Below are 23891 nucleotides of genomic sequence, written 5' to 3' on the forward strand. Positions count from 1 at the left end.
AATCAACAGCTGGACTACATGCAAAAAGGAATTTAATACCGATATCTAGCTCTGATAATTGCGAACACATTTGACACAAGACATTCAATACATGTAGGCTACATATTTCACAAGAATCTGACCAGAGAGGGGATTTACAACATCGATCTCTACCGACCTCTAGTGGTACAAAAATCCTGGCCCGTGTTAAATATTTTAGTTACTCATTAAATTGCTGATTAATCTGCAATAGGAGATAAGGAGGTAGAATGTAAAACACAATGTAACGTTAGTGTCAAAGCCAAAATAGTTTTCAGTGGTCAGATTTGAACATTCTCTCCACACATTGGCCATTGCATGTACATACAGCACATTCACAAAAAGGGTTTCCTTCTATAATTACACTTGTAAACATTTTCAATTGTGTAAGAGTGGTACTCAGAAAACCTCATACATATGTCAGTGTTTTGTTTAAGCACCATACAACAGCACACATAAGACCATAGCAATAAGGAATCACTGTGAAACCAGCACCCACTAAAACAGTACATTATTTCAGAGTCACCACCATGATTCAACAGCACCATTGAATCAACAATACAGTAAGGGAAGCAACATTTTGGCAAGAGGGAACCAGGTCAAGTCAATGTGGTCATAATGCAGACAGACACATCATCATGTTTGTTTGGAACTCAACAAGCCAAATGAAACGGGTCTTTATCAGGCTCACAGTCGGCAGGGCCCTGAGATCAGTCTCAGGTAGAGGACCGAAGTTCTGATTGGTTGATCTTTCCTGCATGATCCCGTTTGACTCTTCTGTGTCATTATTGTAGAAGCAGGGTTAATGAGCAGTTGGCCAACAGGTGTGTGGTTCAACAGACACAATGGACGGGCTCAGTTAAGCGTACCTGTGTATTTGTATACATTTCTTTCCGCAGAAAGTCATCTAGGTTCCTTTAATGTCGATGAGTGAAAACAAAACTGCATACAAAAAAGTTAGCTTCGCTTTCACAGACTAAACTGAATTATGGGTCTTTAATCCATAATAATGGGCAGCACGTTGCAAGGTGTAAACTGGCATCCTATTGAGATGGCAGTATCTTTGCCTTGTTCTTTGAAAAAAAAAAACACATCCTGTGCAAAGTCATTCCAATCCATCTCTGACCCAGCTATGGACCTCCTCAGAAATGTTCTAAGATGCAGCATATGTGGTGATAAGGAGTCACTTGTTTAGTTTTTTCCACCTCAGAAGGCACAAGATGGAGTCACACTGTACAGCTGTGGCTATAGGGTCCCGTGATAGATTCAGGTTAGTTTGGCAGCGAAGAGTGTTAGATCAGCACATGGCTCTTCATGGTGCATGCTGGTGGAACAGGATCACTCCTGGCTGGCTCGTCTCTTCTCAAGCTTCAGTTTGAGTTCCTCGTTCAGAGCTGGTGGAGGAACCAAAATACAGCGTCAAACAAAACCGCCCACAACCAGATACGGTTCATATGTGATGTGTATGAAGGACATTGTCCAGGCAAGGGAAACACCTACTTTGTGCAAGAGGCGATGGGGATAGGATGAGCCTCCTCATGGGGTTGGTGGGGGAGGACGGCACCGCCGCCGCCAGGATGCGGCGGTCGGGGGCGGGGGAGCGGGGCAGAGGTTTACTGGACAACCGATCTGGAGCCAGGGAGGGGAAGACAATAAGGCCCAATCCCATTTCTACCCCTTACCCCTTCCCCTTACCCCTCCCCCTTGTTTTGAAGGGGTAAGGGGAAGGGGTAAGGGGTAGAAATGGGATTGGGCCTTAGGCCCAATCCCATTTCTACCCCTTCCGCCTTCCCCTTCCCCCCCCCCCTTCCCCTTAGCCCTTCAAAACAAGGGGGAGGGGTAAGGGGAAGGGGTAAGGGGTAAAAATGGGATTGTCTAAGTTGTAGCTGGTCAGTGGCGTGTCCAGACTCCTTGAGTAGGGGTGGCCCGGAGTGGCACACAATGACACAGGGGGGCAGCTAGGGGATACCTTGTTTAGGGGGGAGGGCCGGGGCCCGGGGCAGTGGGCTGGACGGGGCGGTGTGGAGCATCCTCTCTCCATTCTCGTCATTGGAGGAAACATACGCTGATGACGACGAGAGAAGGAAAGAAACAGCCACCTCATCAGTCTTGTTGTTATAAATGACGAGCACCATAACATTGTGATACTATTGTAAAGGACGACAAAGTTGACTCAAAAAGCAAACCGTTGTATTTCTTCTGGCTTCATTAAACCATTGTCTCGTTATACAAGTCTGCCAAAGAGCATTTAGCGTGAGCCCAACCTCGCCACAAAGGTAAACAAACTCTTCAATCTTTTGGAATCGATGCCAAAAGTGCCACAGCGGGTGTTGATGTTGGCCGCCAGACTGCTATTGTCCTTTAAGGCGTAAAGTAGCGTGAGCTCACTGATGTTCTCCTCGTAGGGCTCCTCCAGGAGGAAAGGCTGTAGCGTCCCGGCCGTCTTCTCCACCAGGGCATCGATGACCTCGTGGAGCGAGGAGCAGGGAATCTACGTACAAGACACAGTCAGACACGTCAGCATGTGCGGGGTTGGTCCTCTTCTTACATATTGGCTGAGTCAGACTCAGACATATTTTCATTGCTGTGATCAAATATGTTATATATGTATATAGTACAGCATGTGCATGGTATATCGTTGAAAGAGATTTGGATTACAAAGCCGCAACCATCAAGCTCATAGTTATGAAAGCCAAATCAAGCCCTGTGGGGAGAATGTGGGTCACAGGGGCGGCAGCTAAGATTGACAGATTCCTAAATGGTGAACTGATGCACTCACTGGATTCTCTACATCTATGATATAGCCTCCCTGCTCCCTCTGGGTCACTCGGTAATGTCGAAAAACCGACCTGTGTGGAGAACACAGAGGAAGAAGCAATCAACCACAAAGGAATACATCATGTGTGATGGTGTCATGCGTCTGGGGGTTCCCCCCCCCGGCGGTACCCGTTGAGGTCCTGCCGCGTGGTGACAGCCAGGGAGCAGCCGTCCCTCCCCGGGCGCAGCAGCATGTTGCCACAGTCTGGGTGGCGCTCCAGAAGGACCTCCGCCTCTGTACGAGACACGGGGCGGAAGCACCTGCACACACACAGACACACAGACACAGACACAGACACAGACACAGACAGACACAGACACAGACACAGACACACAATATTAATATATAACAACCTAGCGTACCCATAATCATTAGAAAGACGAGGTTAGCATACTTTATTTGCATACTAGTTACATTTGAGAATACAAATTGAGGTCCAAATCCAAGATGCGTAGTGCAGATTAACCATAAACGTGTGAGCTTGAAGAAACAGACAAGCGTCCAAAATCAGCGCTAGCTAAAGGGTTACTCACGCCGGGATCTCCCCCACTAAGGGGACAGAGAGCGGCGAGGGAGGGGCGCGCGTGGGCGTGCGTGCTCTGCGTCGCGACCGTTCCTTGTCCACCACCTCCTTCAGCATCTGCAGCTGGCCAGGCAGCAGAGTGAGGCATGCTGGGACATTGAGCTGCAGTCAGGAGGCATAAAGGGTGGAGCATGTATGATTAAGTACGATACATCACTTTAGGTTATTGTCGTCTGTGAGAATGAAAGTCAGAATCTTGAGGTTTCGGTAGATTTAGGGCTTGGATATCCATCACTGCTCTTTGTGTGTTCCCTGTTAGCTTCATTCCAGGCCCCCCTAAGGTCCTATGGGTAGCCCTTAAGGAAACAACAACCTACATTTAAAACCCAATTATTTTATGCATCCATGTCTACACCACCAAGTATGCAGATCTATGTGAGCCTGAGGTACACAAGAGGGTTTAGTGAACAGACATAGATGAGATTGTATGTGTGTGACTGAGTGAAGACAATCCAGGCCTAGGGGTGTGTGTGTGTGATTTACTTACATCTACTACTGAGTACAGGAACCCTTTCCAAAGCTCTCTTGACTCCAAGTTGGGTGCCTGCAAAATAACACAGAAGCTAAGACCAGGGAGATACTAACTACAACTATTTAAGGTCAGGTTAGAAAGTTTGTTTGTTTGACAGCCCACATTACCGTGATTTTGGTTTCTCCATCCTTCATGCGCAGAATGAGTCGGGCTGCCTCCAGGTTCCTGTCTCGGCTACAGTCGTCCCTCAGAGACACAAAACCACCGAGGTCCAACCGCTCTACGTACTGAAAGACACATTATTGGATTACTTATCTCAACCACAGTGAGGGTAATTATGTAACTTTAATGAGCCAAACTCACGTGAGTGTCTTTGGCATTGTTGAAGAAAAACATGGCGTTCCCGCATAGACTGCTCCAGAGTCGCCTGGATGCCTAATAATGAGAATATAACATAAGGCACCATTTCTTTCCAAATCTGACATCAATAGGGCTGGTCTCATTGTCTTTGTCTCCTGCCCATCTACTGTCCCAGGAGAGAGATAGGAACTGAGCCTCAGCTGTGTTCAATCTGTGGCCAGGGATCACTACCCCAACCTGCACCTGAGCCAGGCTCCATTAGCTGCTGTGGTCATATGGCATGTGGCTCCCCCACCCCTTTAAAAGCACATTCGCTTCCCCTTGCATATTTTCGATGCCAATGTTAATACTGTTATTAGTTTATTCACGATCCGATTCAAATCCTTGATTTAGCTGCAGCCAGTTAGTTAAGTTGTGCAAGCGTTTATTTGTTACATTTTATTCGGTAATAAACAGAGTATTAATATAATGTCGTGTATGCAGGTTTTTTTTATTTATACAAAATACATTTGAAGGCAGTCCTGAGTCGGACCCCGATATGTTAAGCTAGGATTGAATGAGATGCGACGTGCAGTGCTATTCTGTCATCACACAGCAAATGCCAATGACTCATTCATTCATACGCAGCACGAAGCGGAATTAATGAAGTTGGTAAACGAACTATTATGCAATGTATAAAACGTCCACCGTGACACATTTATTTGTATCGCCTGCCCTTACCCATTGGAGCACAATAAGGAAGTTGACAGCTCCTTATAGAATAGGGAGGGATTAGCCGGGTCGCGCTTTAGCGTCTAGACGCTGACTGACCACCCGGCTACAATCTGACACTTTACCTGTAAATGTCATGCCTACCTTTTCCTTGGGTCCTCGTTTCTCCAAATATCCTTCATAGTAGCAGGGCGGTAGCTGCGCCCGGGTGCCTCCCGTAACCGAGCGCTGCTTGACGGGTGCAACCGCCATGAGTGTCTCTGGCTGGGCACCGACCGAGGACAAAGGGGCGCTAAGTAATTCTGTGAGTGACACGCCTTCCCCCGATGAGATATTGCCATGGAAATACCCCTCAGCTCAGCTGTCTGATGCACCTCCCTACCCTGTCATGAAGTAGTACCATGGAAAGGGGAAATATTGGGGAGGGAAGTCTTGTTTTTCTAGGGAACTATGCATGCTGATGAGAGAAATTAGGAAATAGGATTTTAAATGAATTTAGGTATGAGGTATTAGTGAATAATATATGCAATAGGCTGATATTTAAAAAGGTAATATTGAAAAATATACATGAAAATGTAGGTATTTACGCAATGGGGTCAAACACATAAATCCAGCAATTGTTTATGAATTCTATAAATTTGACAGATTAAAAACAAAACCTTTTTTAAACGTATCCATCATTTATTTTATAAAGAAAAAAGGGAGCATCCATCCACCTCAACATATTAATAGACAACATTTCAGGTTAAACATTATGCAGGATAACGGGATAATCCGTTTATCCTTAAAAAATAATCATAATCGGGGATAATCCTGCTTTTTTTCTTCCCAGTCTCACAATTACAACAATGTGATATTGCATTGGACATCCCGAAAAGCAACTATGAAGACACATGCATGGCACAAAAATACATACACAGAAAATATTATTTATATTCAACATATTAACATAAAGCTATACGGTCAGATAATACTTATTTCTTACAAACACTGCATCTGAGGCTTCTGTTTTGATGCAACGGGCTGGCCCATCATATATCATCAGGTCAAAAAAAAATAAAAATAAAAAAGGACAGCCACCACTATAGAACTCCTAATCCTGCATCGACAGCAGCACACACATAAATGCACAGATCAAATGATGTGAGCAATATGTGATGTGAAATCATTCATCATCCATGTTTTACGGTGCGTGTTACGAGCAACCTAAACTATGCCAACACACCACACCCTCCTAACCCTCCCAACCGGTTTTACGGAGACCCTTAACGAGGTGGGCCTTCCCACACCTGGTCCCCACGCTGGTCGATGACTCAGCACACAGCTAGAGAAGTCTATGGCCTTCAGAATGCAATGCACACACAAATGACCCACAAAATGCATGCAGGCCCACCGTTTATGTGTGTGCTACTGTAAGTGGAAAGATTAAGAGTGATGGCTCAAAGAAGGAGGTTAGGGGGGGGGGGGGGGGGGGGGGTATTGGTCTGGGGCGGGGAGGATGAGCTGGAGAGTAGACAGGGGTGCAGCAGGGGCAGGTGGTAAATAGAGAGGGGTCGGGAGAGGAGGGGGCGGGGCATAATCCGCTGTTGTTTGCCCTTCGTCTCTATGAAGACCCGTCTGTTCCACTTCCAGTTTAGAGGGAGACGCGTTGGGAGAGCAGCTGCTTTCATAACAGAGATGCCGATAGGAGGAACTTCACCCAGAGCAGATAGTTACAGTGCTTGGTTTCTCCCTAATAGGCTTAAATGTTAGTAAAACCTGAGGCGCTCCTTAAGAATGTACACAATAGGGAGGGGGAGAGGGTCTAGGTTTTCCGGCTAGGAGCATGCCCACAACTTGTCTAATGGATTTTCCATTTGACGCCAAAGCATAGTTTTACATAGCGACAGGATTTGCCCGTGTAATTACCGTCCATAATAGTATAGACAAGCTCACAGTGAGGTTATCGGTAAACAATGGGGACGAGGCCCACAAGGATTTGTCAGCGATACTGCCAGCAGTACCATATCTAAGCCTCAGAAAACACCAGTTAGGGCCGTGTTTATGGCTTTAGTATTCTTCTGAAGGACCGGCAGTTGGTGTTATTGGTTTTAAGTAAGATAGTACAAATGTGAGAAAAAGGGGGGTTGATAGTAAATTATACAGCAGCAGTTTCTTTCCTGTACCTGAACAGATTTCAAGTTTCCTTTGAAATGATATGTTTACAAGGTTCTGCTTCAAACGTTCATTGAAACACAGAAGAGGTTTGATGCAACAACTCACAGATTATTCTAAACAAATATTCAACTATGTATGTGTATGCGAGTATGTGGAGATTGCACTAAAACAATAATCCTGATACAAACTCCAAGGCCTATGTGACAGAAAGCTTGCTGGGACGTTCAGAACGCAGAAAGTGTCCCCTTATTATCAAGATGCTGAAACCACTATGAGGAAAGTACGCCCCCTACAGGCGAGTCTTATTACGACCGTTCCCAACTGAACCAGCTGTGTGCACTGCTAGATGGCAGCAAAGCATAAGAAATCTAGATTGCCATCATAGGGAGGCAGAGAGATAAGAAATAAAGTAAAACTTAATGGAGCAAGATAATGTTCATATTCATTTATGAGTCCTATTCGTGTGGTGAATAATTGATAAACAGAGAATGTATTCAATATGTTTTTTAGTTTCCCTTAAACAATGCAATGTCAGTATAAAGTATTTGCACTTTTTAACGAACAGAACAGCCCTTCTTCATCAGCACCGGCTTGTGCAGGAAGTACTTGGATAGCGAGAATGTGAGAGCAATATGAGCACACTCACAAATTGTGCTTTCCCTTTTTGTAATTGTACTTATTTTTCAAATCCCACCCATCTGTATTTGTCCTTATATATAGCTAGTTATTAGTAGGCCACGGAAATTTGCCTTTGCCTTTATGGAGATCTTTTATAAAAGAAAATCCCATTCCGGAATGCCCCTTTAAACGATTGAATGTCTCACATCATCATAATCACCGTCATCCCTTCCTGCTCTTCCTCCTCTTCCTCTTGGTTCAGCCCGTCTTCAGTGGCTCAGTGGGACCACCACCTCAACGTAGTTGTTGGGGAAGAATCCCACACGGCCTTGCACGGTGCCCTCGAACCAGTTCTCGTCGATGCGGCTGGTCAGGGTGATGAGGTCGCCCTCGCGGAAGCTCAGCTCGCCGGGGTTCTCGGCCTCAAAGTCGTACAGGGCCTTACAGCTGGCCTCCGCTGGGGGAAGAGAGAGGGGGGGGGGGGAGAGAGGGGCATTTTCAATAGAGGACATTTTGTGCGGAACAAGGTGGGATTAGGAGAGAGAGAATGAAAGGGAGGGAAGGGAAAGGTGAAAGGAGATTGACAAGATTGGTAGAAATGCCCTTTAACAAGATTAGTTCATCGCCCCTCACACAGAATTGGGTTTATCTGTGACATGTTAGCGGTGCTGTTTACGTGCACATCTAGAACGATCGAGAACACTGAGCCTCCACGAAGCAGGGAGACTCTAGCGTTAGTGACAGCAGGAGCCATGTTTGAGGCTTTTCCTTCTTTTGCTTACCATTAAAACATACATGTACATACAGGGTTGCATTAATTCTCTTTCTGAGGGCTCGGAGGTTCATCAGTATCAGACAAACATCAAACCAGCAGTCACTATGCACAAACACCTTAGAACGAGAATGAAATACGGTTAGGGTTTCCAGTTATACTTAATGTAGTTAGTTGTTGCAATTAGTTTTCCACTGTTAGAACCCAACAGATACACAGGAGTTAAAAAAAGCATTAGTCAACAGCATCAACACCATCCAACTGAGTTATCACACCAGTCAGGCACCAGTCAGGCACCAGTCAGGCACCCCCCCCCACAGGGGGGGGGGCTGTGCTTAACGGTGCCATCGCTAGCCAACACACTCACGCCTTCTGTTCTTCAACGAGGGTCCCCGGAAGGACGGACCTGGACATGCAGTTTGAGGTTATAGATTGAGGACAATTTTACATGAACAATAACTACATGAAAGAGTACCTTAAAATAGACACAATACGAGTAGTTGAAATTTAAAGTCAGAGTACAAGAGTAAACATTATTGCCAGTTGAGTAAGGCAGCAGTAAACTGCAAACGGTGGCTGGTTCAAGTTCACGCAAGCACACATCAGAGGCTTACCGGCCGAGTATGAGGGAGGGTTAGCCGCGGGGGCCGCGTAGCCGCGGTTCGCCTGCTCGGGCTCCCCGTAGTCCATGGTGGGCTTTGGCTTGGGGGTGTACTCACGCCGGGGCCGGGACTGGGCCTCAGTCACCCTGCCAACACACAGGGTTCAACAGCAGTGAGAAACCTTGACGAGAAACGCATATTTGATAAGGCGGTGATGGGTTTGATGTAGTGTCGATCCGGTATATAAGGGTCTGAGTCAATGATAGGAATATGTTTCTACAACCGTGGAGGAGTAGATTAGAGCATACGTATCATCAAAAACCATGAGCCAGGGGGAAAAAGGCCAATGGGTTTATTTCTTGCCGTTTTAAACACAGTCATTACCTTGATTATTTGCTGGGATCAACGATTAACGTCTTAAGTGTATCAGAAGCGTACTATTGATGACTAATCCTCACTGAGCTACCAACAGTGCACACCTTTGTCCCAGCTTCTCGTACAGCTCCTCCAGAATCTGCACGGCCTGCCTGTGATACTGCACCTGGGACTCCACCAGAGAGGACAGCTGGCTCACCTGCTCCACCTGAACACACGGACAAACACACACACACACACACACACACACACACACACACACACACACACACACACACACACACACACACACACACACACACACACACACACACACACACACACACACACACACACACACACACGCGCGTTAAATGGGACTCATACACCATCCGCAGTTGGGTAGATCACGTGATCATTCAATGAATGCAGGACTTAGATGAAGACTAAAAATAGAGCACTGTATAAACAACAGCAAAGACAGGTTGGACAAGTTTGCCTGAGCAAGTTAATAGAAAAACCGGTGCCACCAGCCGAGACCTGACGCACAGCTTGTTGAACCTTCTGACTGTCGTGCCAAGTTGCTATGTATACAGCCCAATAGCAGCTAATGGCATGCCTTTAGAGAAATACCAATGGGCTCTGGTCATAGATCCTGTAATCAGCCACTGTGTAATTATGGAATGGGGAGGGTCCTAGGTGAGTCCGTCCACTAATAGAAACTTCAGAGTACATAAAAGTGCTACAGATGTTCAATATGAATCAAAAAGTGTGATAGAATCATTACAATTTTGAAGTGGGTATTCACTATGATCATAAATCCACTTTTAATTCTTCATTTGACGACCTGAAATGAATGCATCGCATTCACAGAACACTAAGCTTACTAATAACTGAAACCATTGTCTTTTTCCATACAGTGTACTACAATGGGCCAGAAGCTTTCTTCATATGCAAAGGTATAGAGTGTAGAGCAGGGGTCACCAACCTTTCTGAACCTGAGAGCTACTTCATGGGTACTGAGTCATACGAAGGGCACCCAGTTCTATACACTCTCCTGAAATAACAAATTTGCTCAGTTTGCCTTTAGTTATATGTTACTATTAATGATTAATGATACTCATCTATGTGAAGACATGTTAATTAATTAAGTCATGTTAATGATTTCTCACAATAATTATCAACAATGACTTAAAAAAGGTGGGAAAGAGTTGTTCAAGAATGAGTAGTGCTGTTTTCAGAACAGGCCTGCGGGCGCCTCATGTGGTCCTTGCGGGCGCCATGGTGCCCGCGGACACTGTGTTGGTGACCCCTGGTGCAGAGCAATGTTTGGAAGCGAATTACTGCAACAGCAGAAAAATGGAATGTTCTGCTGTTTTAATGAGATACGCATCACATTATAACGAGGAAACTATCACGTAAAAACCAGAAAGCATCACGTTTACACATGATACTGAACATACCATGTAATTCAGAGAAAACTATCGCGTTCATACACAAGACTGAACTTATCTTGTAACGACATGGGAACTCCTAAGGCATTTCTGTATTCACATGGGAAATGTGAGATTCTTGGCTAAAGACCTGGTATCATAATACTTCCCTTGAGCAGTGTCAAACAATTGACTATCACTAACTATTGTTATGCTCCTGGTCAGTTTCTAAGAGAGAGCGTGACATCAGGGAATCACTCTGTTTCTCTTTGCTGTTCTTATAATTAAGTGACGAGTTCAGTGTCACGTATCAACGTAATAGGTTTATTGATATCACGTGATCTTTGTCTCCTTATTAAGAGATAAGGTCAGTATCCCGCATTGACGTGATATTGGTCTCATATAAACGCCATATGTTATTGTCCTTCTGTTGTGCTACTTATGGGCTTCCGTGGTTAAACAGTTCAGAGCCACTTACGTCCGTCTCCAGCAGGTTGTGCATGGAGACCTCCGCCAGCTCTTTAGACTCGTGGAACTTCTCCAGGGCCTGCCTGAACTCCTCATCAGGGATCTTCCCCTGACGCTTCTTCTTGTAGTCCAGGTCCAGCCGGCGGCCCTCCAGCTTCTTCAGGTGGTGCTGCAGATCAGAGATAGACAGAGACAAACATTTTCTATGGGGATTGTGTGCGAAATGGACGAAATCTCCTACCACGATATGGGTCATTTCCTATCTTGATTACGAGATATATATATATATATATATATATATAAATATAACGATATAGTACATTTGTACATCTGTAAATTCTATGAACCAAATGTCTACCCAGAATAACCACATTTTTTTTTAATAATCCTTTCAACTAAATACAAATTAAAGCAGTCTCTTTTCTTATATTTACAAGTTAGTTTGATCAGAACGGTACCAAATGAGGGAGAAAAAATAAGGGCTATCGAACATATAAAAAAAAATATATATACATTATAGTATAAATCACAGTTTCAGGAAATATCCAATAGTACAGCAAATTAACATATAGTATATGGAAATAAACAGTAAACGTCACTACATTTCAGAAATCTCCAGTAGGCCTACAGCAGCCAGTACTGGAGATTGAGTACTCTTTGCACTACTTTTTGTATCATCGTTCTGTATGAGAGTTATAATGAGTGATGTTATATGAAAGGCGCCACACACCCTGGGATTATACTGAGCTTAACCCCCACCCGGACACGGACATCCGAATGAACCACTGCTCAGACAGAAACCCGTTATACTGCCCCACCCTCTCTTGGAAGGAACCATCAAAATTCACCTGAAGCTGTCCAGAAGGAGCTTCACACATCTATATAACTAAAGACCCCTTCAAATCATTTGAGATTTGCTTTTCTTTCAAAATATCACATCTTCTGACTCTGGTTCTGCCTCAGACTGTTGGGACATTTGTTCTGTCTCACGCTCCTCCATGTTTGTTTCTGTAATTGTCACGTAGGTGTAGTGAACGTAAAGCAGGTAAGCCGTGAAGTGAAATAACGATAAAATAACGGGAAATATCCAAGACTTTTTTCTCTCGTCCCCCGATATACATCATCATATCGCACAGCCCTATTTGGTGACCATTTATTTTCTCTGCTAAGCATTTTTCCTCATCGTACATCAATTTTGGGGATATAATGCATGATCAAGAGCCTTTAGTTAGTAGTTTGTATCATTTATTGGAGGTCTATTTTACCTGGATGTCTTTGATGTCCTTGTCAGCGATGGCCTGCAGAGGATCAATAAAGTTCTGTTTGACATCGATATCCAGTGAATCCTTCACTTCTGCCAATCTCTTCATTGACTCCCCCACATCCAAGAGCGCCCCCCCTGAATAGTACAAATAAACACACATGAACAGGCGCGCATACACACACTTCTGACATTACGTCAAGCAGGTTAATGAGTTGTATTTCAATGACACGCACAGTAAGCAAAGTAAGTGCTGACGAACCCCATTCTCCAAGGCCAGCCTCACCGCGAGATGTGTCTTGTTTATGTAATGTGTATATAAATACATTTAAGCTGGACTAATGGGTCCTACTATTAATACTAATCTCCTTGGACCAAACCAAAACATGACTTGCGTTTATGCCCTCTCTTAAAATGTTTTGATCGCAAAAAAAAGATCTAATGTTCCTTCTAAATCCAAAGTCTCTCATTCGCCTATTCTCTAATTTCATTCTCCAATAGTCAAGGTGTTTGTCTACCAGCTGAAAGGTTCTGGGTTGTAGCCCCAATGTCCACAGACTCCCAGTGTTCATCCTCCAGCATGACGCCTCACCCCTGCTTGCTCATTAGGGAGGAGCACATACTGCACTGGGAGTGGCTTTGGAGTGTGGGCTCGATGCCTGTACACAGTACTCCTTCCTACCAAAGTTAGTGTCATCGCCCATCTCCCGTCCAAACTTGACCATGCTCTCCCCCAGCAGGCCCTCCGACTGTGGGTAGCCGGGGCTGTTCACCTGCCCGCGGATCTTGGACACTGTGTTGAGCATGGTGAGCTTGGCCCGGGCGGTCGGGTTGGGCTGGAGGTACTCTGAGGTTTTGGTGATGACATCCAGCACTGCTCTGCTGGTGATGTCCGCTTTCTGGTGGGATGGGATTGGTGGGTGTGGAGAAATGACTTTCACTTTTGGTCTTTTAGTATACTTACAGGTGAGGCAAAGGAACAACGTGAAAGAAATTGTCAGAGCTACTACAGAAATCAGTAAATAAGTTAAATTTTTTGTAATGCATTATAGTTGCAACAGAGATAGTAATATTTAGTTTTATAGGGGTTTCACCAGAAGTAGCGCTAACACACAACACTACGCGTGCGCACATGTGTGTGTGTGTGTGTGTGCTCACCTTCTCGAGGTCCTTGAAGTCCTCATCTAGTTTGGTTCCCTCGGCACCTCCAACTTTCTCACTGACCAACTAATGATGACAGAAAATAGCATATTTTTTAAATGTAAATGATAAATTTGCCAGAGATACAAAACTATTTAATCTGAAAGTTTTCCACAAAAAAAATTAAAAACCCTGGCAGGCCTGCATACATGAATATCTTGACTATCCTGTCATTTCATCCACTCCCAGTGGGTTTCCATTCATGGAAATTCATGCTTTCCACTGGAGGAAGCCATGATTCTATCAGGTCGGGACAAAAACAGAGGGCCGACCTGATAGATTTACTCTATGCTAAACCACCACTGAAAAGATTCACAAATGATCTAAAATCCCTGAACTTTCCGAGCTTCAGTGCATTCACTATATTACTGATTAAAGCCACACCTGACACCATGCCCTGCATGTCTTAAAGGGTTCATGAGCAAATGTTTGATTGCTTTGGCCACAGCACAACACGGACCGACTTCACTGTAAGCCATTGTTATGGCTGAGAGCTGCAACTGTTAGCTCCAGCCAGACACAGACACAGACACACACACACACAAAATTGATGGTTACAGTTCATGGAAACACACGGATTGGTAACTAAACTCAAAGCAGGTGTTGCTCTGGGTTGTCTAACTATTGAGCCACGCGGCGTCTGAGGCCCCTCACACGGGACCTCCAGCTGTGATGTGCATTGGTCCAGCTTGGGCGATTGCTGCCTGAGATCATCGTCAAAATGTTTACATTTACATTTATATTTAGTCAATGTGGGAATGGAAAGGTACCACTTCATGAAAAACGTGAAGTGGTAAATTCTAAAAGAAGCTACACCTTTATATATGGATTGAAGTTGAATACATCAGTCTAGAATAAAGTAAAATATGCCAAAACACTGTAATAGTCTCTTCAAATGTTAAACAATTGGTCAACATTACAACAAAAGGATAAATAGTGGCCACTGAGTTCCCCCGTCTACCATTTTTAAATAATACATTCACCTCTCTGATTTTTTTTATTGGATTGGATGTATCCATGGCTCAAGATATAGTCTTGGTTGGATTAATAGCTTGTCCAGTGAAATTATTTTTTAATTAAAAGTGAATACAATTGTACACGCTGGGCCTAATCCTCAAGGACAAAACATGAGATGTGTGAAGAACCGTTGTTAGGCAATACTGTTCCTACGGATTTGCAAACCACCTGTACAGCAAGAATGGCATAAACGTATGCTAATGAAACAAACTAGGTATCTGGAATCTGGTCTGGGTGGATGAATAGCAGAGATTCCAGTTGTCACTCCCAACATAAAATGTGTTGGGAGTGACAACTCTGAGCAGGATAGAGAAGAATAGCAAAATGAATACATTTTGTCAATCCCAAATAGCTGTATAATGTTATAAACATACAGGCTTTGATTATATAAATGAAGATGTGCTCTAGCCATGACATATTGTGTAGGCCTAGCCTACACCATACCTTAACTTCGTTCTCGTTAATTATCCTTCACTTTGCCTTACTGCATTCCCTATCTTTTGAGATTGTCAGGTTATGCCTATCAGCCAGGCTCCTTAATCATACTTAGTATGACGCATCGATTTAGTTGGATTTAAGATAACACATTAAACTCCAATGTCAAACTAGACCAAACTGGAAAGAGGGAGTCAATCAAAAACAAAGAACTTCAAAGTAGATTATATAGTAACTTCGTTGGTAAATGCCATCATCATCATCGTCATCATCATAATCAGTGGAAAATAGTTCGAATTCCCTTCATTTTCAGAAAACTACTTCCAGAAAGTATTACAGACCGAAACAACTGTCTGAGGAGAGAACATAGTCCATGATATCCTTAATGAAACACAGCAGATGGGATCGGGAATGTTGATGAATTACGCTTTCCATCATAATGTCGTCACGTTCTTGAAACAACGTATTGTAATATTAAACAAGAAACTCACATTTTTGGTCTGAAGCAAACTAGTCCTAATGTTTGTTTCTAACACGCCACTACTTGGTGACAGTGATGACAATGTGAACGAAAAGGCTATCATCTGACAGCTAGCAAACAACTTTAGCATTATCTTACATTACGATCCTATTAAGGCGTACTATCTTATGTTTAAGCCTGGTTTAAATTAAAAAACGTACCCTGTGTGAAGTGTATGAGTGCTTTTAGTTTAGTATAGGCCACATACATTACTATGAACTTCACAGACTCAAACTTTTAACCCTCGCTAGCAGTAACGCTAGCTTTGTTGCCATGTATTAAGCGTGATAAAGATCTTACCCCTGGATGTACTGTCTTACCTGGCTGGCTTTGTAAAACTGCTTCTTAAATCCGGCAACAGACATCCTTAATCGCCAATTGTTACAAAAGTTAATTATTGAGTAAAAAACTTTGAAAGTTTGAACCAAGTTGTGCCTTGACCACTGCCCTGTTTTTACACGTCTTCAAACTTTGCACCAACAGTGCAGAACCCGCCACCAGGCAGCCACTGTATTTCCTGGCTGAGTTTAGACTCAGAAGGGGCGGCTCTGGGGTAATAAACCAACCGTTGCTATAAATTTAACGCTCACATTACCCTTCCCAGACAAACAAATATTGACGTGTAACTTTGCGAACCAAGTATAAGCAAACAAATGGCTTTATAACCTTTTAAAGTTTACAATGGATTATATACATTTGAATATCCCTAACTGGTGAGATAGGCCTACTGGTAGGCTACTATACGGTGAAGCTGATATGATCTATCATCTACTTCACAATATAATACCAGTGAGTAAGTAAGACCACTATATTTGCCATCATGGAGTCAACTATCTGTTAACTAGATAGCACTTCTCAACTATCTAGTAACTAGATAGTCGACTCCATGGCAAGAATTTAGAAACACATTTTGAGCACAGTAAAGACAGACATATCCTTGTTTCAAAACTTGTTTTTATTACATTCTTAAAACCCCATATAATGTATCTTATTGGACAACATATATGACAATACATATTGAACTGTGTCTGACTCTTGAGTTACACTGTGTCGGGAGTAGTAACATATTGTTTTACGTTTTGTCATAGAAGAAAAGAGCAGGGAGTCAAATTTGGAATAGTCCATTATTTCAATATAAAGTAGATCACTTACTTGACAAGACAAGGACAAAAAACAAAAATTGTGGAAAGATTGACAGATGAAAATCACAGCAAAAGTACAATGAATCTGAAGAATCCTAATAATTACAATATTAGGATAAAAAGGACTTTTGACACGGTGTGAGAACATTCACAAAAATAGAGTAACCCTAATCACCACAGTTATACAGTTATGGGTCTCATCTTAGGTGCAAAGGTGTGTACAAGGCTAGAAGACACTAGTGATACGGTCACCTCAGGGAGCACAGCTAGCCCCTCCCCCCGCAGTCCCCCTTAAGTTCTGAAAACGAATGCTTTCTCATCAGTCCCAATCCTTCTAGCAGGCAATGCGTTGTTAACTAATCCTCACTCTATGGCCAGCATCTCTATTCCATTAGTCATACAGCTTGTTGTTGTGAAAGTAAACTTTAAGAGGAGCTTTGGAACTCTGTACAAGTACGTTACAAGTTGCTCATACAGAAAAACGTCTGCGTGGGCCTTTCTATGCACTCCAACGAACATCAAGGGCTAGCCTAGCTCGGAGGGGCCGGTGGGGAGCTGCTGTTGTCTCTGTCTGGCCACTGGCTAGTGCCCTGTGAGGAGAAGGAGGAATAAGTGCTTGGTGTTTCCACAACTACCGGATCCTAGTGCTACTGAGGGAGAGAGGTACAGCAAATATGCAAAAATAACAGTTATTCCAAACAGCGCCTAAGATACCCATTAAGCCGGCCGATGCCCGACCAGTAACCAGAGGCGCCCGACCAAAGACATGTCCACAACACATAATACCTGCTGGTTCGAAATATGCAAGGGGATGGGGAAACCCTGGGTTTCAAAATGCTCTTACAACATTGTTCATGAATTAAACTTTTGCCCCGCCATCACATTCCCTCCACGTCCTCCTCTCAGGAGTGTAGAGAGCCAACGTGGCGAGTGAAAGTTCAGGCGCAGGATCACGATAATGTCTTTGCATTTGCGTGGGCAGATCGGTCTCCCTGCCTTGCTGGGCGAGAGATGAGTGTCCACGCTTGCCAACACCAACATATCAACAGTAAATGACCTCAAACAGATGGGGTCGTTTTATTATAGTACGATGGGGGGGGGGGGGAAGAGGGGGGGTTGCCATGGAAACCTGAGAGCATGGTCCAAAGAATTGAGTGTTTTCCTGGAGTATCCGTTTTCTCATGAGCGAGTGTGATCCCCTGAATCGCGTTTGCTCGCCTCTCTTCTCACCCTATGTACTGCACTCACGCATGATCGCCCAGTTTAATAGAATTATCTATTTACATTCTTATTTAAAATATTTGTTTATAAATGTGTATATAAATTAGAGATAATTTGATCTGTTCCTGACTGAGTGGCATTAACAAGGGATGGGGGAGTGTGGGACTGAGGTTTCTCTTTGCATTACATCGTGGGCCTGCGACAGGCAGCACCAAACACCATCTAGGAGTGGCTCTGTTGGTGTGTGCATGCGAGACTGTAGATAATGAAAGCAATTGGGACAGCCGGGGCTGTGCCTTGTGTAATACCTGCTTTACTTTCATAATATCAGGACAATATATATACAAAATCAATGATCTTGGTCCCACTGAGATGGTCAGTATAATTATGTTATAAGAGAGAATGAGTTTCTATGTGTACCATACCAGATGTATCGACGCACACATAAAAGAAAAAAGACATAACTGGAATATAAAGACATTATATTCTTACCGAATTATTTAGCAGAACACTCTGAACACAGAGTGGCAAGTTTGTACATTCACTGTTTGGTTCTTGCTTGTGCACTGGTGCTTAAAACATGAGGTACATTCATGACCATCCGATCCGGAGGACCAGCAGTCAGAAGAAAAAAAAATAAAGTGTTGTAGCTTCTAGCTTTGAGCTTATTCAGGCTATGTGAGCTCACATTTCCACATCAGGGTGACGGTAATGCTACGGTATCAGAGGAGCAGAGGCGAGTGTGCGGTCTGTGGTGTAAGGTGCTGCTTTGCTGAGGAAAGTGGAGGACTAGCTTGGGATCATGAGACACCAAGTATTTAAAATCCTGGATTGTCTGAATATATGCTGGTTGTTGGGAGTCAACATCTTCACCCTACTCTCTTCTCTGCTCTGGCGTTACCTGCTCTGGTCTTCCCTACACTCTCCGTCCATCTGTCTAGCTGGCGGTGGAGTCGGGGACCGACATTTCACTGCCAAACACCTCCCGGTACAGAGGGGGGAAGCAGTAGGCGGTTTCGGGGTGCACCAAGCGGAAAAACTCCAGTTTGTCGTTGTGCCGGTTGCTGATTGACTTCATCAGGGGCAGCTTGGACACCATCTGCAAGGAGAGAAAGGTAAACACTTTGTTTGGTTTGGAGGTCCAACATGCAACTTTCCATAGGGTAATGGAGATTGGTCCCCGTCATTTACTAACCCCATTTAGTCACGTAGAAGATCCTTGTATCAGCGTTACTAAAATAGTATTTTTTTAGATGCATGTGATTAAGGTCAGAAGATCAGATGCCTACAGGTTAGACTACACAGGGTGGGGTAGGGGTACGAACCTTACACCATAACAAACCCATAACCGGTCAACAAAACACTAACCAGCGTGAAAACACCTCAAATCCAATATCAAGCTCACCATGTCTAGTTTCTCGTCTGAGGCCCCACTCATTTGTAGGCTGTGCTGCAGAGCCAGGTAGACCTTCTTCTGGAGCCTCTGGACCTTGGGGCCCTCACTCAGCCAGGGCCGATCTGCAGGAGACCAGACCACCACCATCAGATAAGATCCCTAATTTTGTCATCTCCCTCACATCTTCCCCCTCTACCTTGACGTTTACATTATAAAACTAGCTTTGCGTAAGTGGCATTGATTCACATTCACACTGTATCCTTAAAAGTGTAATTCTGGCAAAACTTTAACCCAGGCTCTTTTTCGGCATGAAAACCCAAAGTTGCCCGGAGCAATGTAACAGCCCAAATGGCTTTCATGTTAGTGGCTAGGGGCACAGCGAACGCTTCCAAATCGGCATTTTTTAACCACCAATATTGCTCAAAATAGCACCAACCTCGGCAGTAGCATGAATAGGGTCCCTAACACATAAGTCGATTTCCGGCTACCGTAAATAATATAACAGAGGCGCCAACACATTTAAATCAGCCAAATATCAAGAGGGCAGATTTTGAAGTTAAATTTGTTGGCACCTCTGGAAACATGGACCTACCGGAAAGGCACAGACTTGCAAAACAGTCTTTTTTAATATACTCCCGGTACGCTGACAAAGTTGTTATTGATTCGTTTTATGTGTAGGGACCCTAATCATGCTACTGCAGAGGTTTGGTGCTATTTTGAGCAATATTAGAGTTTAAAAAATGCCAATTTGGAAGCGTTCGCGGTGCCCCTAGCCAATAACATGGAAGCCATTTGAGCTGGTACATTGCTCCGGGCAACATCGGGCAAGCTCTTTACTCGATTATCAACGAAAAAAGTGTCTGGAAGGCTTATTTTATGGGTTTTCATGCGGAAAATGTGTTTTCATGTGTTCAATTTTCGCCGGAATTACACTTTAATACATAAAGTCCAAGGTCCTTAAATGTCACATTGGTCTTACGATTGGTATGGTTAAAGTCTATACATTTATATTTAAATGTATATGCAAACTAAAATTGAAGGTCTACAATTTTGTTAAAAAACAAAAGGTCCACCATTATAGTCTTGAGTTTGAGTACATGCATATGAAAGGCCGCAATGAAATGCACTGACCTGGGGACAGCAGGACTGCAGCACTGAACAGAGCCATCTCCTCATCCGACAGCTGCAGGCGGCAGAGAACCTTTCCAAGGTCAAACACTGCGCTCACCAGGTCGTCACAACCTAGAAACACAACACAGTATCTTCCATGAGGCCCGTTCCACATTAAAAAAAACGTTCAATTAGACAAGATTAGATGACCCCAGTTTTTGCTATTTACCTACTAGTTATTGAACAGGTGTTTTTTATCAGAATGAACAAACAGTGAATTCAGATATTTGTTGTTGTTAAAGCAGGCCTGAAGGCGGGATGAGCACACTGGCCACGACACTAGCCTTGATTAGTGTATGCGCAGTCATGGACTGAATGGACCATAGACACTACACTAGCTCTTACCAAGTGCTTTGAAGAATGGAGCGGAAGCAAACTTTCCATCAAAGAAAATGCTGCCGTTGGTTGCATTGAACGCACGGCACATGCGTATGAGCAGGACCTCCAAGCAACCTGCGTGTGCCACCACAGATAGAGTAAGAGGAGGAGGGGAAGAAGAAGGAGAGGATGGAGAGGTAAAGGTTTGGAGACAAAAAGACAAGAGAGCAACAGTTAGCAGGTTTCCCACTTGGTTTTTAACCGGCCGAAATGGGACTGTACGCAGCAAATCAAGGAAACAGTTTGGTGAATTATTTGCGTTTGAAGTGCTGACCTGCTTTGAGTAGGATTATCTGATCGTTCTGGCACAGGTCCATGAAGCCAGCGATGCGTTTGGCAAACTCCACCACGTATTGGATGGCATTGGTGATGTGATGGGTACACTGCTGCCACATCCACTCTGCAGGCTAAACAGGAAATACAATTCATTACAAATAATTCAATAAAAACAATTTGTTATTATCAGTACTACCAATCAGGACAACCGAAGGCAGAGTAGTCCAGCATCTACAGTGGTTATTCACACACCTCCCCAGTTTAATGTTACAAAAGACAGATCCAATACGCCAGTTAACACAAGTGTACCTTTGATTGAAAACTGCGGGTTTCCTCGGGTGAGTATTGAACCCAGGTGAAGAGTTTCATGTCCTCCACGCTGTACTGGCAGGTCTCGAGGTGAGACTTCAAGATACTCTGCGTGATGCGCTCTGAAACCACACGCAAACATACAAGATCTCATCAGACAAGTGTCATCGCTTAGCGGAGACCCATGCTAATACGCCAATAAATCGCTATGAATCACTGTGTGCACACCCAACATGTACACTTACTGTGGGTGTGTGTATAACCAATGTACTGCTGAGTTATTGTAATGATGTGTGTTTTGTCGGTTTTAGGTCGAGGACTAAGATAATTAATGGGACAATTATGAGAAGAATTGGATTGGAGGCCCCTGAATCCATCAGGATGGACTCACCGAGTTCCGTTATGGAGCAGTCATCGGGCAGCTGGTCCAGCAGAGAGGCGTTGGCGTGCACGAGCAGCGCGTGCGTGCGAGAGTGCGTGTGCATGAGCGCCACGCCGCTCCCGTCGGCCCCGTCCATCCTCGTCTGCTGCGGCGAGCTCCGATTGGACAGGGACGAGGAGGACGAGGAGGACGAGGAAGAGCAACTGGAGGCGTTCCCGGCGCTGTCTCCGGCCCCGCCCCCCAGGAGGTCCAGGCCGGAGTAGTCGCTGGCCTCCTCGGGGCTCAGGGGGAGGTCAAAGAGGTCGGGCAGCGCCGCGATGTCCTCCAGGTCGCTGAGGGCGGAGCTGGAGCCTGCGGTGCTGTAGGAGCGGCTCAGGCCTCCCTCTGCGTCCTCCCCCGCGGCCCCACAAACGCCCTCCTCCCTGGGCAGGGACAGACCCCCGGGGCCGCCGCCTCCCGAGCCCAGGCCCTCCTGGGACTTCTGGTGCTTCTGCACCTCGGCGTACAGGCTGTCGCGCTGCTTCTTCGACATGCGGCCGAACTTCACCGCTGATGAGGAGATGACAAAGACAAACGCCGTCCAATTACTCGTGGCTCCAAAATGTTGTTTTACAGGAACTTGGTGTCCTCGGAAACGTAGTGAAGCAACAGCTCTCAATGACGACCCTCCCCACCCCCCCCCCCCCCCCCCCCCTGATCTGAGTGATTAAGTTAACTCCACCAGGGAGCTCATGACAAGTGACAAGTGTTTTTTTTCCCACGCTCACCGTCTCGGCTCATGCCTAGTGCCAGACACTTCTGCAGCCGGCAGTGTTGACAGCGGTTACGGTTGGTCCTGTCGATCAGGCTCCTCTGGCGCGAGCAGGAGTACATGGCGTTGTTCTGCTGGCTACGACGGAAGAAACCCTACACACACACACACACACACACACACACCCATCAATGCATGAGATACCTGCACCACGACATACATGCACATATTAGACGCAATTAATATGCAACGCATTTAAAATACAACGAATTACCGTTTTCCCCTGAGGATAAGAGCGTGCCCTTACCTTACAGCCTTCACAGGTGATGACTCCATAGTGGATCCCTGAGGACTTGTCCCCACAGATCTTACAAGGGATGACCTCAATTTGAGCTGCAGGGACAGAATGGACATGTGGGGGGTGACTTCACTGAATTAAAATGTTGAATTTTTTAAAACTTAAAACCTGACAAAGGGAAGCAAAAGGGAAGAGGGAGACTTTCAAAGAGAGCCACGTCCAACGTATCGTTTGGGGATATTGAACCATTGAGTAATGGCTCATTTAAAGATGAATAAACACTTGGACACAAAGCCTGGGTTTCGCCTATATTTGGTGCGGGAGAGGGGAGGGGAAACAGCAGGTCTCAGTGAGGCCATGTGGTAATGGTTACGGGAGAATGCTAAAACAGCAAAGCAGAAAACGCGTTCAAACGCTTGCTGCAAAAATGTGCGAATGTGTCACTTAAACAATGATAAAGGTCAAGTTCTTCTGATTCATATCCTACAACTTCATGAATGATTTGGGGGGAGGGCAAAATGCCCTCCCCCTCTCAAGCCTACAGAGAGGATAATATATATGGAAAACCATTTCAAACCAACTTTTCTAATGATTCAAAACCACAGAAAAAAGTATTCTTTATGTTTCCTCAAATGAAAACTTAAACTGTTAAAACAGACTTATAAGGGCTGTTGCAGGCCTGCAATGGAAAAAAGTCTCCTCTCTCCACACCCTCCCCGTTGTGGCGATTATATAACTCCTGTCTGCGAGCATTCCACAAACACTAGGC

The 23891-nt window shown here is 44.7% G+C and overlaps 3 protein-coding genes across 4 annotated transcripts; all 3 read right to left on the bottom strand.

Annotated features, from left to right (window-relative positions):
• Nucleotides 1–15: 15 nt before the first annotated feature.
• stap2a (signal transducing adaptor family member 2a) lies at nucleotides 16–5386 on the bottom strand. The gene is made up of 11 exons (XM_060059513.1): nucleotides 5107–5386; nucleotides 4255–4326; nucleotides 4059–4178; nucleotides 3907–3963; nucleotides 3370–3521; nucleotides 2965–3096; nucleotides 2798–2867; nucleotides 2407–2509; nucleotides 1988–2083; nucleotides 1519–1647; nucleotides 16–1412 (listed from the first exon to the last, which is right to left on the bottom strand). The coding sequence occupies exons 1-11, from the start codon at nucleotides 5212–5214 to the stop codon at nucleotides 1357–1359; spliced, it is 1095 nt and encodes a 364-aa protein (XP_059915496.1). The 5' UTR covers nucleotides 5215–5386; the 3' UTR covers nucleotides 16–1356.
• A 236-nt stretch (nucleotides 5387–5622) lies between these two features.
• LOC132463383 (endophilin-A2-like) lies at nucleotides 5623–16332 on the bottom strand. Of its 2 annotated transcripts, XM_060059514.1 has the most exons (9): nucleotides 16120–16332; nucleotides 13786–13854; nucleotides 13310–13526; nucleotides 12632–12765; nucleotides 11377–11535; nucleotides 9591–9694; nucleotides 9124–9257; nucleotides 8877–8915; nucleotides 5623–8194 (listed from the first exon to the last, which is right to left on the bottom strand). In XM_060059514.1, the coding sequence occupies exons 1-9, from the start codon at nucleotides 16162–16164 to the stop codon at nucleotides 8007–8009; spliced, it is 1089 nt and encodes a 362-aa protein (XP_059915497.1). In that variant the 5' UTR covers nucleotides 16165–16332; the 3' UTR covers nucleotides 5623–8006. The 2 variants fall into 2 exon arrangements, with proteins under 2 accessions (XP_059915497.1, XP_059915498.1); XM_060059515.1 differs by lacking the exon at nucleotides 8877–8915.
• Nucleotides 16333–16736: 404 nt separating this feature from the next.
• On the bottom strand, nucleotides 16737–23530 carry LOC132463380 (nuclear receptor ROR-beta-like). Its single transcript, XM_060059510.1, has 9 exons — nucleotides 23132–23530; nucleotides 22841–22979; nucleotides 22083–22622; nucleotides 21692–21813; nucleotides 21381–21513; nucleotides 21074–21181; nucleotides 20690–20800; nucleotides 19568–19680; nucleotides 16737–19261 (listed from the first exon to the last, which is right to left on the bottom strand). The coding sequence occupies exons 2-9, from the start codon at nucleotides 22944–22946 to the stop codon at nucleotides 19100–19102; spliced, it is 1395 nt and encodes a 464-aa protein (XP_059915493.1). The 5' UTR covers nucleotides 22947–22979; nucleotides 23132–23530; the 3' UTR covers nucleotides 16737–19099.
• Nucleotides 23531–23891: the final 361 nt, after the last annotated feature.

This window comes from Gadus macrocephalus, chromosome 8 (assembly GCF_031168955.1).
Source record: "Gadus macrocephalus chromosome 8, ASM3116895v1".
NCBI lineage: Eukaryota > Metazoa > Chordata > Actinopteri > Gadiformes > Gadidae > Gadus > Gadus macrocephalus.